The sequence below is a fragment of the Perca flavescens genome, chromosome 20 (genome assembly GCF_004354835.1).
Source record: "Perca flavescens isolate YP-PL-M2 chromosome 20, PFLA_1.0, whole genome shotgun sequence".
Taxonomy (NCBI): Eukaryota; Metazoa; Chordata; class Actinopteri; order Perciformes; family Percidae; genus Perca; species Perca flavescens.
In genome coordinates, this window is record NC_041350.1 from 27676957 (window position 1) to 27690282 (window position 13326).

General features: G+C 43.7%; 1 protein-coding gene across 1 annotated transcript; it reads left to right on the forward strand.

The window, feature by feature from the left end:
* Positions 1–436: 436 nt before the first annotated feature.
* Positions 437–10699, forward strand: ky (kyphoscoliosis peptidase). Its single transcript, XM_028566837.1, has 7 exons — positions 437–510; positions 3761–4368; positions 5516–5630; positions 6167–6284; positions 7578–7769; positions 8552–8742; positions 8944–10699. The coding sequence occupies exons 2-7, from the start codon at positions 3781–3783 to the stop codon at positions 10269–10271; spliced, it is 2532 nt and encodes an 843-aa protein (XP_028422638.1). The 5' UTR covers positions 437–510; positions 3761–3780; the 3' UTR covers positions 10272–10699.
* Positions 10700–13326: the final 2627 nt, after the last annotated feature.

The following is a 13326-nucleotide window of genomic DNA, read 5'->3' on the forward strand; positions in this document are numbered from 1 at the left end:
ACGGGCACATGGCGAGATACACAACCTGACGCACGCACAATCACAAATTCACACTGTGCTCAGATATGCTGCAGTGTGTTGATTGGCCCAACGCGCACACACACACACACACAAGCACATCACGACATACATCTGTAAGCCACACACTCTCACACACACACTCACACACACACACACACACACACACACACACACACACACACACACACACACACACACACACACACACACACACACACACACACACACACACACACACACACACACACACACACACACACACACACGTCACGCTCCTCAGTTGGGGCTTACTCTATTGGCTGGTCTTAACTGCTTTGTAGTATTTTTAGGCCTGTTATTCCTGGGCCTGTCCTGGCAGGCCACTGGGAGGGTATATAAGCCTCCCCCCCCCCCCTGCAACAGGGGACCACTCAGAACACACAGTGGAAACATCTCTGCCCGACAGTCCAGAAAAAAAAACACCCAGCAAGCGTTTTCAATCCTCTCAGGGTGAGTAAAATCTTCCGCGACTTTTAGGGATGTAGCGACAGTTCAACCTGCCTAGACTGGCTTCACCCACCTTTGCTGTTGTGGGTGTAAATCTAACATAAATCTGCATTTTGAAGAGTTATCGTTAACATTGTATCGGTGATGGTAAAATGCTGTGTGGTTTTGGGAGGGAAATGCATATCGTGATTATATTTCATCATTGGGACTGGATTGACTCCAGCATGAGTGGTGATAACAGCTCGATGGTGGTTTAAGCCCCCGACGTCGACTTCAAGGCAGCACTGCAACCGTTGAATTCAAGGCACCTAACCCTAACCCTAACCCTAACCATTGCGTAATCCTAGTGCCTTCCAGGCAGCGCTGCCTGGAAGACGACGTTGGGGGCTTAAAACACCAAACACCGGTGATAACCTTATGGTATCCTTTGGGACCTTTACCGTAGTCCCACTCCAGGAGGGCCGGAGGTCAGGGTCGGCTGCAGCATAGTGTAGTGCCCACGGAGCTGATAGGGCTTAGTAGCCTGCTGAAGGACACTTGAGCTGGGCAGATACCATGAGATACAACTTCGTCGTCAGTTTACACTGAAATTCATTTTGCGATCCCGAGCAGCTCTGCTTAACCCTTGTGTTGTCCTCGGGTCAAATTTGAAAAATATGGGTTTCTTTCAACCAAATTACCCACAAATAACGTGGATGTATGTATTTACGTTGTAGAGAACCAATAGAATGTTCTTTGCAGGTAAAACCAATGATTACTTTCATTGAATTTTGGATGTTTTATTCAATTTTGTAGCATTTGACAAAAAAAAAAAACAGCATTCTGACTAAACTTTGACATAAACTAGTCTGTGATCCACTCAACATCCTCTAAACTTTACTATTATTCATAATAAATCATAATTTCTGCTTTTTGTAACTAAAGAATTTGCTATAATGTCTTTTAAATTAGTTTTATTGACCATGAATAAAGAAAGCATTGAGAAAAGCGCCAAAAAAAGTAAATTTTTAAAAGGGGCATTATGCAGTTTTGGCCATTTCTCGCTTTTTGCTGGCAGGTTTCTCTATAGAGCTCCCCCTACAGCTTCGGAATAGATATTTGACAACACTGTGTGACTTTGACCCGAAAGGACAACAAATTAATGGTCGAAGACAACACCAGTCAACAACAATTACACACATAGTACAAAAGATGAAAACATATCAGCAGCCACGACAAAGAAATATGTCTCATGATATCCTCGGATCCAGACCTTAATTGGCAGCACACTGATTTTGGTTTAGCAACAGGATAGATTGATGTATAAAAGACTTCTTGAGCCTGTTGTGTTTCATCGAGGGGACTGTTAGAAGGCAGAAGTCGGTATTCATAGTTTAAAACTTGCACAGAGTCAGAAGAGATGCTGCTAGTTACTCGTAGGGGTTGGGTACGTTTGGATTTTTACGATTCCGATGCCGAACCGGTACTTTTAAAACGATTCCGATTCCTAAAACGATGCTTGAAAAACTGAAAAATGACATCAAAGAAAGCTCTTTTATAGAGCTTTTTTAAAAAATTGAAATAATTAAAATTTAACAATACATTAACGTTTAAAGTACTTAAATATATAATAAGAAAGAGAAAGGGTGATATTTTTATGTCTGTTTCGGAGCGACAGAGGGAAAATATTTCAGTCGACACATTAAGTGGAACCGAAATGAGGAACCGGAAATTTGCGTTCTAATCCAGTCCGATTCCTACCGGTTGCGTAGGAACCGGTTCCACTATGAAACAGGGTTCCTACAAATCCTACTACCGGTTTCGGTGCCCAACACTAGTTACTTGCCAACATGGGGCTTCTGCTCGGGTCGTCTGGTTGAAGGATGGTCAGTGTTCTCCACTGTGTCAACCTGCTGTCCCTTCAAAAGAATACGACTTTTTTTTTTTTTTTAACAAATTACTAAATTTTAGTCAAAATGTGTTCACACATGTTGCACATTCCTGAGGCATGTTGAATCCGCCCATCAGTCTGTCTGCAGGTTCATCACACACACACACACACACACATGGAGCTATAAGGTCATCCTAATCTGGTGAAGGCTTTGACTTTCTTCGCGCTGTTTGCTGTGACAGTGACTAATCTTTCCAACCTTTTGCGTTCATTTCTGGTCATGAATAGACATGATATAATTGCCAATTCATCACTGTCTTACACAGAATAGTACTGTATGGAATATACTTTCTGCTTCACTCAGTGCCCCATGTGCAACAGTGCTGTATGGATCTTTCCTTTTGTCCCCCCCCAATATTTTGAAGAGGTAGATTTGTCCTCCCTTTAAAAAATATGAAAGACATTCCCACTCCACGAAAGAGGTAAAAATATCATTCAGGGGGCACGTACGGAAAACAACAATTGGGTGTACTTGTGCTACATTGGGCTTAAAAAACTCAACAGGAGCACAAAGAATAAAGATAGATTCATGTAGATTTAGACTTAAATTGAGCTTATGGCCAACAGATTTGTTGTTGAGAAGTACATAATACCAAAAAACAACCATCCCGAAACACGTGTGATGTTTCGAATATGATTAAAGGTGCCTTAGGTAGGATTGAGAAGATCCAGGACTTAGCCAAAAAATGTGACCATTAACAACTTCTCAGTCCCTCCCCCTTTTCTGCTAAAGCCCAAAACAGTCTCCTAAGCCCCTCCCCCTACAAGGGAGAAAGAATGTGTGTGCATGAGCAGTGATTGACACGCAGTTAGACACCCCCCCTGGCCCTGAATGGTGCATCTGAACAGGGAGCTGGGGATTTTTGCAAATCACACTACAGGCTGGAGGTGGTGCCAGAGGAGCTGGATTTTTTTATTTTTTTATTACTTGCTTCATGTAGTTCTACTGGAACATAGGGTCAGTTTCAGCAAATATGACAGAAAGTTAGTTTTATAAGTCTTACCTACTGCACCTTTAATAATAATAATTTCCCATTTTGCACCATAAATTGATGCAGAAAAGGCACAAATTGTTGCATAAAGATTCACCAGAATGCAGGAAATGAAGCGTTTGACGCTTAAACTTTTCCAGGGGGTCAGTTATGATGTGTGCCCCCCCCATAATGTTGAAACAAAACCTACACCCTTGCCTGTGTCTCATTGTAAGCTATTAAACAAGGTACTGAAGCCCTACCTACTCCCAGGACTAAAAATATTGGCTAAAAATAACTCAAAGAAAATGGCTGCTGTCTTTTGAATAGTATCTCCCTTCTCTTCGGTCAGGGCGCCATGCTTCCAGCGTAATGTCAGCTTCAGTTGCAACCCAGAAGTTCTCCTTCCCCTTCTCCTGTGCTGGTGCTGCACGCCTCTCTCAGCCAGACCAGGGGACCCAGAAGGGATGCGTACAGGTGAAGCCCCTGCAGCTTCATGACCTCCAGGAGAACCCGATCTTGAGCGAAGCGAGCCCTGCTGCTGTCGTAGGAGCTCTGGTACAGAATGAGAACCATGCCCAGGAGAGTCCAAAGCCCCCTCCTGGGGGGTACGCAGCAGCTGCCCGGGTCCTGCAGGTCTGTGCTGAGGCTTCCCAGAGTGCTGTGGTCCCCAGGCAGAGTGCATTTGAGAAACTGACCGTTGAGAGTGAAGATCAGCGTCCCGCGGCAAAGAGACAGCTGTCGTCTGAGAGCGCGGCCAGGACCATCACCGTGGTGAAGAAGAGTGCAGTGAGGAAGGAGGCGGAGGAACACAGGGACCTGAAACCCAAAGCACACCTGGGGCCGAGTGCGTCGCCGCACCCTGTGGCGGTAGGGAAGAGGAGGCGTCGAAAGGACCTCTTTACCAACTCTGAGGTCTTCCACAGGGTTGATTCCCATGTCATCAGGGCAGGAGCAGAGGTGATGACACACATACAGTACAACAGTGTCCCCCCATGTAATGCAAGTCTGGTGGGCCACCACCAGGCCTAAGTCACTGGGAATTATTTAGTAATGAATTTTTTAAACTAGTTACGGTGGGGCTGCTCGGTTGGAAAGTTAGACAATGTTATATTTTCGAATTTCCAATTAGCTTTTAGCACTGACTAAATGTACGGCCCTATGGAATCTGTCTCATAGCTCCTCAGTTCTGCCCATGATTCTGATATCGCAAAATCTTTTGGGCTCTTTTTGGCGAAAAAAAGACACTTGCCACTGGGCTAAAGAACTTTTCTGGGGGAAACCCAGATCCTGGAATAACAATATTAGGGCTGGGTATTGTTCAAAAAAGTGTGATACCAGTACCGATACCAATACCGTGACTTCAATACCGGTTCTTAAAAGATACCAATTTTATATCCCCAAAAAAATGACATTACAAATCTTTTTATTTATTTTTCAGCTCCGACTACGTGAGCCCTGAGCGTAACGTCGAGTTTTTCCTGCCTGTGCCAGTCTATGACGTGTAACGTTAGCCAGCCAATCAGCAGCATTACTAGATCTTGGTAGAAGAATGCTGCGTGCTTATTGGCTCCCTGACACTGATGAGATTTACTCCTTAGGTGTTGAAATTGGGTATTGATACTAAATACTTTAGAGGCAATTTGGCCGGTGCCTAAAAATAATGATTGAACTCGGTGACCAGCCCTACATAACGTAGGGAGTGCTCACATTTTTACTGTTGGCGGTCATAAAGTGCAAATCTACTTACCAATGACTAACATCAGTCCATGCTTCATCTGTTAAGCTATGCAGAACAACAACTCTAGCTCATCCATACTTAAATAAGAGGACCAAAAGATAACTAAGAACACCAAAACACAAAGCCAAAACAGTACTCATCTACTGCAGTGAATACCGCAGCTCTCAGGCAGCACTGACATCCTCGAGCTTGGATGAGTAACCGGGTTCGTTCAATGCACTAAATGACACGGAAAGACGATGTATGATGAGGAAAACACTTGAATGAAAGTTTTTTTAAACTTTGGACACCTATATATACATTAAACAAAAACGAAAACATATTTTATCTAACAGTTAATATTTATTGTGCGTTTGTGTGCTGCAGCTGAAGGATAATTGTGTGTATGATGTGAAGACGATAGTACAGAGCATCACCCAAGGAGCCAGAAATGAGCTGGAGAGGCTGCGGGCCATCTGGGTCTGGCTGTGCCACAACATCGGTGGGTATTTGACTCAACTCTATGTACTATAAGGGAGGCATGGGATGGCACCATCCCCCCCCCCAACCCATTGGGCTAGAGTGCTGTCAATCTGAAAATTGTGATTTCCATTGAATCAGAGAACTGTCACTTGGCTGCCTTTTCTGCCATGTTCCCTAGCCCACGTAACATGACCAATTCATGTTTCCATAGTGAATATCCAAAACATTTTTAAAGTGGCAGACTGAGCCTATAGAAAATGTGTATTGTATTCGTATATACAATTTGTTTAAAATGAAAAGAAGTGAAATTACTAATGAATGTTGTTCTATTTAGCAGAATTACATAGTGTTGTTTTATCCTATCCAATGTTTCCTATGTTTCTTAGCTGATTTTCTATGCTGTATTCTGATATCCCGTGCCACCCACACTTAAAAAATCCTGGAATAGCCCCTGGTAATATGGCACATTGTGAATTTTAGAATCTGTGAATGTTTTAGAGCAGGTGTTATATTTGTTATCCTTGTTTGGGAATAAAAGGAATGTTGTGTTCACAGAGTATGATGTGAGTGGGTACCTTGGCCACTCACAGAAGCTGAGCTCCCCAGAGGAGGTGATAGCGGCCGGTCGGGGCGTTTGCTGCGGCTACTCCAGCCTCTGTACGGAGATGTGCAGGTAAACACAAAATAAACTTAATCAATCCATCTTCATTCGTGTAGCACATTTTTCTAGAGGTGAGTGCAGTTCAAAGGGCTTCGCAGATGACCGACCAGCCGATGATTAAACAGAAAAAGTGTAAACCGTAAAACTATAAAAGAAACAAAAAATATTTAACAATTAGAGACCAATGCACGTGAGGCAATAAACATGATGAAAAGTTATAAAATAGATTTAAGAGCTATAATGAGAGTCATGATAGTAAAGCAGGGTGAAATAAAAACTAGATTAAAAGACAAAGCAGGAATTAAAAGAGGACAATAAAAAAGATTTAGAAGATAAAATAAAAATAACAATAAGATGTAAAAGCGAGACTAAAAACTAGATGGAATAGACAGAATAAGAATTAAAATTGATAAGGGGTATAAAAAGATGTAAAATAATGACCAGCGATGAAATAAGAGTATCCTTTAACAATGTAGAAACAATAAAATTATGTAAATAATGTCTATAAATCATTCTTAATCAAAGGCCCGGCTGAATATAGGTTTACGTTGAACATTTTTACTAAAAACTATTCCTCAAATAAATGACATCAATGTCTCACAACTTAATGTCTACACATATAACGGCACAACAGTTGGTCATTTTTAAAGACTAGTTTTCCCCTTTTATTACAAATACCTTATATTCAAATGGATCACCTAAACAAGCTGAAACCAGGCTGCGGGGTTATGCCTCATTGATATTTTCCTAGTTTTGACTTGAACTTACTCAGGGTTTTCCCTACTATTATCATTTTGGGAGCATGCCTATGTTCCCACAGCCCTATGTTCCCACATTATTTAAGATTTTCTTTCCAAAATTAGGCCCTATGTTCCCACATTTACTTTTTCATAAATTTCTATCAAATTTTATCCCCCTAAGCCTAACCCTAAAAAATCTTGTGGGAGGATAGGGCTTACATTGAAGGGAAATGTAGGAACACAAGACCTAATTTTGTAAATGTCCCAGAAATGTGGGAACATAGGGCCTAATTTTCAGTGACAATGAAGTCGATGCGAGCACCAAAATTCATTCTAATCATTCTATTGCCATTCTTCCATCCACCCATTTGGTATTGTGCTGCATTCTGCATCCTTGGTCCCTTCTAAGTTCAAGATAGACCTTTCTATTATAAATAATGTGCATGGAACTGATTGTGTTCAGGACCCACTCGACAGCACAAACAATAACCTTCAACTTGAGCTTACGGACACAAGGATACAAACAAAAGGCAGTGAGCGTGTTCCGTATGGTTTGTGTTTACAGAGAGGTCGGCATCGAGTGCCAAGAAGTGCCGGGCCACAGTAAAGGCATCGGGTACCTTCAGGGCCAGAGCCTCAAGCATGTGAAATCGGATCACCTGTGGAACTCTGTGCTTCTGGGAGGACAGTGGTTCCTATTGGACGCCTGCTGGGGAGCAGGACGAGTAGATATGGAGCACGAAAGCTTCGTCAAAAGGTTTGCAAAAGGAAGAGGGACTAAGGTAACCTCACTCCGCCAGATGGATTGCTTCGCATTTGCTCGGCATATCCATCTGGGAACTCTCCGTTGGAGAACTTTTGGGGAGGGGCGAAAATACTGGTTAGCTGATTAGATAAACCATCTGCCTGTCTGGGGCCAAATCAACCAATCAGATCAAACTCTTGCCGAAACCAGTCTGGAGAAGAGCAAAAACATCTTTTCCTCAGAGAAAGTGCCGTTTTTTGCTCTTCTTTCAGTGAAGGAATACTTTCTAATTCGGATAAAAATTGCGCGATAGCTACGCTCATCTCATCCGTGGAAGCTGCCACGTTGTTTAGACTAACAGTCGCTTCTCGTTGCGTCACACCTAAACCTGCCTCAAAACCAACGCTGATTGGTCGGTTGTTTGGCGAACGGCTCCAAATTTTCTCTATCTCAAGATGCCAGACTGATTTGCAAGTGGAAAACTGGAGATCGCAAGATCAGGACGGTCTCACGAGGTTAGGACTAAGGACCCCTCCCCCAACATTCACCATTCAGCGGTAATGTAGTTTCAGAGCGAATATTTTCTGTGAAATAAGTCCAAACTTGGAATTTGAAACTGAATCGGAGTGATGTAGCATCTATCTGTTTTTACTGCAGTTCAATTCCATGAAAGCGCCATGGCGCTGCAACCGTGACAAGTTTGAGTTTGCTCGTTGGTTTATTATCGTACACACAAAACCAGCAGGGGGTTCGAGTCTCAAAGCAGTCTGCTGTCTCCATCTGTTCCCTCCAAGGTTCGACGATTTCTATTTCCTAACGGACCCGGAGGAGTTCATAGATTCTCACTTCCCCGATGAGGAGAAATGGCAGCTCCTGGACACGCCCATCCCCCTGGGGGAGTTTGAGAGGAGGGTCTTCAAGACCTCCACCTTCTTCACCATGGGGCTCAGGCTAATTCAACCTCAGCACTGTCACATCGTCACAGGTCCGTCTGGGATTTCACATGGCCTGCAAATGTATAAGTCCTCCCGTTTTAACACAATTTGAGGCAAATTCAGGCAACGATATTTAGATGTTTCCCAACCTACATCTATCAATCTTTCATATCTGTCATTTCAATATAAAGAAATATGGTCTTAAAACTGCTTAAAAAAAAAAAAAATTCCACCTGTGATTTCCTCCTCAGATGATGGCGAGGCAAACGTGTCCCTCAGCTTCTCCAGGCCAGCCACGTTTACCTATGAGATCACACAGCACCGGGACCTTCTCCACTGTGGAGCTCCGGAGCAGAAAGAGTCCAGCAACTCCTCCTTTGGCCTTCTGAACGTTTCCCATCGGAGCATGAAGCTGCAGCTCTTGCCGCCTGCAAGCGGCGTGTATGACGTGAAGGTGTTCGCCCGGCCTGAAACGGCCACCACGGCTCTGCTTTGGGTCTGCTCCTTCACAGTGGAGTGTCCGATCCCCAGGGCCAGGGAGGAGATCCCAGAGAACCCCTTCTTGTCTTGGGGCCTGCAGCCTGTTGCGGGGTCCCTGGGCATAACCGGCAGCAGCCAGGGCAGCAAGGCCGCCGAGGTGGAAGACGGCGTCTACGAGTTGGCGCTGAAGACGTCCAGGCCTCTGATGGTGCTGTGTGAGCTGGTCCACCCGGAGCTGGAAGCTGCTGTGGCCAAGCGCTGCCTGGCTTCTCAGATTCAACCTGACGCCCTGACCTGCCACGTCCTGTGTCCCTCGCGTGGCTTCTACCGGCTGTCGGTGTTCGTGCGAGACTACGAGAAAACGGAAGCCAAGTTCCAGAACGCTGCAAACTTCCTGTTGCACTGCAAAGGGAAGGTGGTCCGTCCGGACGAGCTCTACCCTCCCCACCTGGGCACTGTGTGCGGGCCGGGGACCCGCACGTTGGAGGCAGGGCTGTCCAAATTCAGCCACACGGCAGCGCTGGTGAGCACCCAGCAAGGCAAGTGTAACATCACCTTCCACAACCAGCGGGACCTTGAGCTTCACACAGTGCTCAGCAGGGAAGAGACTGAAACGGCAGCCGTCCCGCTATCACGCCACCTTTTCTGCACGTACACAGACAGCAAGGTGACGGTGAGCGTCAGCCTGCCCGATGCCGGGGTGTATCGGCTGGGGCTGTATGCCAAGATCACCCCCGGTGGAGATTTCAACCCCATGTGTGACTTTGTTCTGAGGAACAGCTGTGATCAGCCGGGTCCTCCGTTCCCCTGCGTCTACTCAGCCTGGAGGAAAGGCTTTGTGCTCTTTGAGCCCCGCGTGGGCCTGCTGGAGCCCCTCTCGTGGGTTCGCTTCAGGGTCCGGGTCCCCGGGGCCCAGAGAGTGAGCGTGATGGGAGAGGTGCGAACTGATCTGAAACTGAATAAGAGCAGAGTCTGGGAGGGTGAGGTTTTCAGCGGAAACGGTCTCCAACAACTGAAACTGGCCGCGACGTCAGGAGAGTCTAGTGACATGGCTGTTTTGATGACCTTTGACATCAAGCAGTTGGAGAAAGAAGAGTGAGAGAAAAATAATAATAACAAGAAAGCCCGGATGGATAGCTCTCTGAACATAGCTGTTAACTGCCTAATGAAGTCACTGATTTTGGACTAATGGAAATAAGACTGAGGTAGAAAATATTTGCAAATAATTCTAACTGTGAGCCGATCTTTCAGGTTTAACTGCATCAACACGACACGTCATAGGTCATCATAAGGTGTATGAAAATTTTATTTGAACTCTGTAGCACTGAAGTGATAGAAATGCAGTTCAAAACTTACCTGGCAATTGTTTGGATTTTTTTAAAAGCAATTATTTGATCCAGGTAGTATTCAGTACAAACATTGTGCTCAGTCCCAATATCATACTGATCAAGAGTGCATTTGTGCTATATTTACTTTTTAAGATGTAAACCTGCATTATGATATAATAATTGTCAAAAAGCATGCAATAAAAATATACTGTGAAAAGATCTAAATCTGGACTTTTTTTTCACAGTTGTGAAACATTGCAACCTTAGTTTTAACAATTACATGAATTATGTAATATAGTCTTAACAATTATCTTCAAACATTTGTTTAGGTTAAAAGTATAACTTTACAAAAAAAAAAAAAAAAAAAAAAAAAAAAAGGTAGCCTAAGGGTTAAGGCAACTAAACTTAATCAAAATATCCAGAAAGATGAGCGCCTGGGTAGCTCACCTGGTAGAGGGCGCCAGAGCGTCAGTCCTCGATGCAGCGGCCGCAGGTTCGGCTGGAATCTGCGGCCAATGCGGCTGCATGTCATTCCCCCTATCTCTACCCCTTCATGTGTATGCTGTCCTGTCACAAATAAAGGCCTAAAATGCCAAAAAATATACAGTAACAAATGATACATACTCAAAACCTGCTTGGAATTACTATGTACAACGTTATTGAGAGAGCTTAAATTGTCTGTTTTTATTAGCTGTTTTTTTTATAATTGATCACTATTTTGGAAAAACACTGACTAAAAAGTAATTCACACTCATTTGCCATTCGATGCTTTATTGCCTTACAGCTAAGATGCTAGGAATTTGGTGCAGTGTGCTCATTACAAAATAACAAAAAGCATTCATAACAGGACAGTCAATACCCATTAAAAGCACATGTAAACACCCCCCACACACACACACACATATGTTACACCCATTATAAAAGGGGAAGAAAAAAAAAGGAAAAATTAGAGTGCCAGTGCTGATCACCCTACAAGTCAGTGCAGTCAGGTTAGGGGGTTTGCAGTTTGCAGTGCTGCTGAACTGTATTCCAATATACAGAAAGGCATTTCTGTTATTTAGCCTACCCTCACTGATAATATAACTATAATAATAAAAATCATAAAAACACTTGGCAGTATAGCGCTATAAAATTCAACATGCACCACAAATGGCATTCTCAATACATTTGAATCAACACCTCTCAAAAACTGAACATCATAACCTTCCTGAAGGTAGGATTTACTGCAGGAATGTTGCATTAAGACTGCATTACTTTTAGCTAGGCATACGTAATAAACCGACAACTGAGTGTAGAACTCTTACAGCACAGTCACAACAGTCAAACCCATGGACGAGTTCATGTTGGGGTCACGGCTGGTGATACCAGAACATGCAACATATTGGCGTCTTAGCTTCAGTTTAAAAAGGAAAAGAACTCCCCCACATCCCACCTAATGAAAGTGGCTGTAGAGTGTACTATTGTTGCAGTGACCTGGGCCCACTCTGCAGGATTTGGCAGACGCCAGTGAGAGTGTTTACATGTAGCTGTCATAATAGCCCACAAATAGCCTCGTCTCACTGCCTCAGTAAAAATACAATAGAGGGGCGCGGGGGAAGAGAAGAGGGCGGTTAATGGTAGCGATATGGTAGGAGTGTGTTTTAAGTGTGTTAAGTGTATCTGCGGGTGTGGGGTCTTGCCTTGAGTCGCTGGGGAGAAACTGGCGGCACTGGTGGCAGGAGAGAGGCGAGGAAACACTGATGTCAGAGGTGAGCCATGTGGAGCGTTGTATCTGCCTGGCAACAATACCAGGACACACACACCCTTTCTTTTAGTAACACATACACACACATAACCTTCCTTTCTTTTGAACACAAACAATCTTCCTTTCTTTTATCCACACACACACACACACACACACACACACAATTCTACTTTCTTTTAAACACACACACAAACTTCCTTTTTAAAACACACACACAAACAAACTTCCTTTCTTTTAATAACACATACACATAACCTTCCTTTCTTTTTTTACACACACACACACACACACACACACACACACACACACACACACACACACACACACACACACACCCCCTTTCTTTTAAACACACACAGCATGAGGAAATGGGGGCTAAAACTGGGTGTGCAGGATTCCTCACATTCTCTCCAGCACTATTTCAGCTGCCATTTTTTCTTAACAAAGTGCGTTAATAGCTGGACACAAGAACCAACATTGATCAACCATATAAATATTTAATGGATTAAGTGGTGCAATAAAACAATCATTGGATTATAAAAGCATCAGTCACAGGAAAAAAACAGAAGTTACAGTAGTTTTGTGCAAATGCAATTCAGTTTTGCTCACTTTCTGTGAACACCCTCAAAACAAAAAATGTGGAAGTCAGTTTGGCACTTTTGAAGTTCTTTTTTTTTTTCCTTTCTTTCTTGTCATTACAATAGAGACCATAAGAAGTTTTTTCTTTTACTTTGGACGGCGTGTAGATAGCGGAGAAGAAATGAGCTCTTTGCCCCCCCCCCCGATCTAATTCTGCCATCACAACATCAAACACCTCTCAACTTGAATTGTCGTTACTGTTACTTGACACGAATAATAAAACATCCGGGTGTTTTTTTATACACGGCTGGCGGTGTGTGGCTACAGATATTAACCACAATTTCACCCCCATCTTCTTCTATCCCACTTGGGTTTTATAGGGCAAATATGTAATCTCAGGTATGGAAATAATAAATACACCTGAGCAAATTCCTCTCGCTGTCTGTGAGGACTGCGTGGGTTAAGAGCCTGCGATTCCCTTTTAACCTCGCTAGGACAGAACA